Source organism: Sphaeroforma arctica (assembly GCF_001186125.1).
Source record: "Sphaeroforma arctica JP610 unplaced genomic scaffold supercont1.1453, whole genome shotgun sequence".
In the NCBI taxonomy this organism is placed as follows: domain Eukaryota; class Ichthyosporea; order Ichthyophonida; genus Sphaeroforma; species Sphaeroforma arctica.
The window spans coordinates 66-5,136 of record NW_014039105.1 but is presented as its reverse complement, the minus strand read 5'-3'; the positions used below and the strand labels follow the sequence as shown (position 1 = coordinate 5,136).

Here is a 5,071-nt window from a genome sequence, read left to right as displayed (position 1 = left end):
GATCAAATAACTTGTACCTGTAGGGTCAAACGTCTGCATTAAAGCAGAGATCCATTGCTGGGGAGCGATATCATTCGTCTCCAGCATGGCCGTAAACGCATTAAGCGTACGGGTTAGCGTGTCGAGGTCATAGTTGTTTATAAACTCGACCTGCTTACTGTTGGCATCCCAGTTCGACTTAAGTCGACTGATCTGTCCTTTGTACTTCTGGTTATCCCTGTGGTCTTGTCCACGCTGGGCCTGAAGTAGCTGATCGATGCGCTTTTGCTTAATTGCAATCATATTAGCAAAATATGATACATCCTGAGCATGATGCGCATCGTGGGCGATTTTCATTTTAATGGCATAATCGTCGACCGATTTGTTAAGTTCGGTCACCTCGTCAGAGTGAAAATCCTCTGCGGGTTGATGTAGTGCTGTGCGATCGAAGTGATTAAATTCGACTTCGTTAACACGTTTACGGGGGTGTTTATTACCCCTTGTAAAGTCCATTGTCGAGGCCGTTCGGTGCTCTGTTCCTCGGATAGTGGTTTGTATTATAATCTTGGGTGATTCATGCGTCTGGATAACATACCCAGTCTTAACTGGTTTTCGACGATTGTCATCCCAATTGGGTAAAAGTGGCGGAGTATTTCTACCTGCCTCTGGGTCTATAATACCTTCAAGGACGGGTGACTCACGGTCGGGTGTCAGAACAGGCGAGTAATTAGCCTGAAGTTCTGGTGGTAGTACCTCGTAAGGTATAGATACGCTGAGCGCAACTGGCTCATATGCCACAGGTGTAGCGCTCGAGTCTTTACGTTCTTCGGGCGTAATTGCCTGTCGACGTTCTGTCCACTTTTGGAGGGCTTCAGTAATGCCCGGAGAAACATGCTCGCGTAAGTGCTGTGTATGTTTTCCTGATCGGTACAATCAATCTACATGTTCAACGGTCAAGTCTTTCATAAGGGTAGCTAACTGATTCTTAAGATCAGTGTTTTCAGTAATTAACTTACTTATGCGCGTTAGCTTAGTAGTCTCGGACATAGATTCGGGTTTGCCACTTGAGCTTGCCTCCTCTTCTGGTTCCATTATAGGTTCCTTCTGAGATTTGTTATTGTCCCCTATAATTGGGGACTCCCTTATAATTGGGAACTTTTCTTTCTGAATTTCGTCAGAAGAATGGGTTGGGGCATCTTGAGACGTGTCCCTTGTCTCACTTCTTGGCTTCGTAAATGCAAGCTTTGAAGTTGAGGCAATAGTTGGTCCTCGGGCTCTGTCAGTGGGAGTAGTCTCCTTGATCGGAGTGGCTACAACCTTATCTGAAGCATTGTCCTGTTGACTATTATTGTCGGAGACAAGTGCTTCCGCTACAGTGCGGTTAAACGCATCAGCAGCGGCAGCGGTTTCTCTCACCAACTCCTTCTGTTCAGCTCTACGTTTCTTAGAATGTGTAAAGTCTTTCTTGGTCATAATCTTAACTTATGACTGCTAGCTGATCTCTTAAGGACTAGCTTGGACAAGATTGTTTTGTGTGGTAGTTAATCTACCTTGACGCTTAAGTAGTCTAAGTATCTAATACCTTTTCTAACTTTAAAATGTGTAAGATTCGGTCTTTAAGGCGATATTAACGCCATAGAGTAAATAAACGCGTAGTTAAATTCTAAGTATCGTGAAAATATCAAAGTAAAGAAACGAAATGAGACTTTTAGTAAAGTTAGGTATGCCTCGTTGAAACAGCAATACTCTGAGGGATTGTGAGGCTGAGACATTGCCTATATATAATCCTTTCAGTACTGTTTCCGCCGAAGGGATTTTATTTAGTGTTTCGTTGTCGCTCTATTAGAAACTATGGTATGTTTCATTGGGGCGAATCTGAGAAACTCATAAAATCCTATCTTTTGAAAAAAAATAATAAAAAGAAAAATACTCTTGATGCCCTTAGTTATTGTCTTAACCAATAACTTGCCACTTATCAAGAATTATCGACTTAACCTTCATCAGACTGGCACATCTTATTGGCTGATCAAAGGATCAATTAGGTAACGTTAATAGTCCCTAGAAACCTATATTCGGTTAAGCCATCTCGCTACCGAAGTATTCAGATATAAATAGATATGGAAGGTGAATATAGTTCTATTAATAGAACTAAACCAAATCTTATAAATGGTATTTTACTGGGGCCTTTTAATGGCCTTGTCCAAATATCTGATATGTAAAATAGAAAAGCTATGTAATTAATAAAAACCGTTAAAAACTATATAAGAGTTTACGTATTTTTAAAAGTACGTTTTATATACTATTAAGAGTACGTTTATATTACAAGATTCTGATGTGGAGGCCCGGATTTTACAGTTCTGTATACCAGTCGTGGGCAAACGCCCCCTCCTTATCGTCTCTAGTCCAAAATCGAGGAAACTGAGCGCTAGTTGGGTCCGCAAATACATCTATATTATTCGGACCGAAGTGTTGTTGCGCTTGTTCAAAGTAACTGGGGAATAACTGCCAACAGTCTGTGTACAGTATTTCAGGCTCGTCCTGCTTTCGTATGTGACGTTCGTGGGACCAGCACTGGCTCTGACTGCAACAACTGCTTGAACAGATCAAACCAAAGTCAATGTCTCAGCCTCACAATCCCTCATAGTATTGCTGTTTTCACGAGGCATACCTAACTTACTAAAAGACTCATTTCGGTTATTAACTTCAAATTTAATTATATTTAGACTTGACCTAAGCGTTTAATTACTCTAAGGCGTTAATATCGCCTTGATAGACCGAATATTACAAAACTAAAACACACAGCATACGTAATGTGTTTAGATACGGCACGAGAAATCTCGATGGCGATGGCGGACGCAATGGGTCAACCGACGTTTGAGCTGCCGACACCGGAAGAACATCAGCGCCGTACGCGACTCATGCAAGCGCACCACGAACAAGGTGCGGCTGACACAGTTCAACAACTCCGTCAGAACGGTCATGGGTGGCCGGGTGCACTCGAGTTGGCAACGGAGGTTAAGCGGCAGTGCGCTACATGGTTGGGACAGGATACGCTTCGTAAAGGCTTCCACCTGATGTTTAGCATTGATGCACACTACCCGTGAGACTATATTCAAGTTGACTATATCCAGATGCCGCTTGAGTCCAGACGGAAGAACAATTACATACGGCACGTCCTGGACATCGCTACCGGCTACTCAATCCTTGGAGCGACACCGGACAAGACGAAGGAGACGACGGCACATACACCAATAGAGATTTTTGGCGAGCATGGGTTCCCACGCTTGATCCAGATGGACATGGGGAATGAATTCACCAACAAGATAGTGGAGCTCCTGGTCCAAGAAGTGGGTATGCTACATAAGGTGTCACCACCATATCAACCCCAAGTACTGGGTGCTGATGAACGCCGTCATAAGGAGATTACACGTTCCATTCGACAATGGGGACAAACGCCTTCCGTTTACGATACTTTATCAGATCCTTCGAATATCCCGACGTCATAAGAGCGCGCCGTTTAGCGTATATTTTGGCCGCCGTCACGTAAAATGTGCCAATTTCACTGATGAGTTAATGGATACCCAGTCGATGACGAACGACACCTGGACACAACGGTTAGACCAGTTACTGGATACCATCCTTCCGACTCTCAAACACAACACCAAAAAGTATACAGACCAACTTACAAAGACATTTGACCGCCTGCGCGCTCATGACTTGGTACATTTCGACGAAGGTGATGTAGTTATGGTACGATTGGAGGGCAGGACGACCAAGGCAATGCGGCCACTGTTTGGGCCGTATGTTGTGAAGGCTATATTCGGACAACGCTATGAGTTTGCGAATAAAGACGGATACGCCCCTCTAAAATACAATGACAAACCGGTACGGGTGGAACTCCTCCGGTTAGTGCATAGGCGCACAGACCCACCACTTAACGATGAATTGTGGACAGAAGGATGGGTTGAGTACCGCCACCGACGGGCTTCAATGCGTAGTGTATTATATCACATATATCTTCGGCTCGTAAAATGACAGTGAGGTTCATAAGCCACATCTTGAAATTATTACGGCCTTTGAGTTTGTTTTCCGGCTTCCACTTGGTGTTCGTCATGTTGAAAAAATTGAGTAGGTAGCGGACCTGATAAGTTGTTAGACTGTCAATTGTAAGAGCTTAGAATATGTGCTTTATTGTGGTGTCTGCTCAAGGCATTTGTACTAAGAATTATTTCTGTCAAGACTAATTCATGAACAGGGGAAAAAACCTTATTTAGGAAAAACCCATTTACATTTTAAGTTGTAGTTTATGTTGTCCAATACAAGCTCCGTATGGTTTTACTACGCTTATATTGGACCTTCATTGGTGACCCGGTATTAGTTTGTGTTGGGTGCCTGTGTGCCTCCGAGGACCATTTTTCAGAAACAAAGAGTCAGTGCGAGTATCTAAGAGACAATTATATTTATTTGTTTTTAAAACAAATATTCTCTATCAATACGGAGCGGGAGTGGGACAGTGGGTGTCTAAATGTTCGAGCTTTGCAAAAATCTAAAATAGTAAATTTATGGTTTTGTCTTAATATATTTTAGCTTTTTAGAGTAGGATAATAGCCCATTGGCTTTATCTCAGAGGGCATAAATAAGCTATTTTAATGGGGGTTTTCATTTCAAAAACGATTCCCCAGACAATCCGGCTTGCAGGTTTTTAAAAAAAAACACTTTTTCCTTTACAGTTTATTTACATTTTTGTTGTTGATGTTTTTTTCCAGGTTTGTTTTTAGAAAAAAAACAAAAACAAAATTGTTCATATTTTATTTTGACAGTTTCAAAAAAAAACAACCCCGACACAAAGAACCAAAATCATAACTTTTGAGCGGGCTCGACAACTCCCCACAAGAAATCCTACTTCTGTATTTTAGAAGGCCATGTGCACGCTAGAGTACACACTAGTAGACAGAGGTGAGTTGCACCCACACACACACATATATATATATATATGTGTACACACTAGTAGACAGTGGTGAGTTGCACATATATACATCTATAACATATATATATATATATATATATATAATATATACTCGTACTATATATA

At 41.9% G+C, this 5,071-nt stretch overlaps 1 protein-coding gene across 1 annotated transcript; it reads left to right on the top strand.

Moving 5' to 3' along the window:
* Window positions 1–3,552: 3,552 nt before the first annotated feature.
* On the top strand, window positions 3,553–3,884 carry SARC_10944 (hypothetical protein; the record flags this gene model as incomplete). Its single annotated transcript, XM_014294989.1, has 1 exon — window positions 3,553–3,884. A coding segment is annotated over one exon (332 nt), but the record flags the coding sequence as incomplete, so codon positions are not given.
* Between the last annotated feature and the right edge of the window lie 1,187 nt (window positions 3,885–5,071).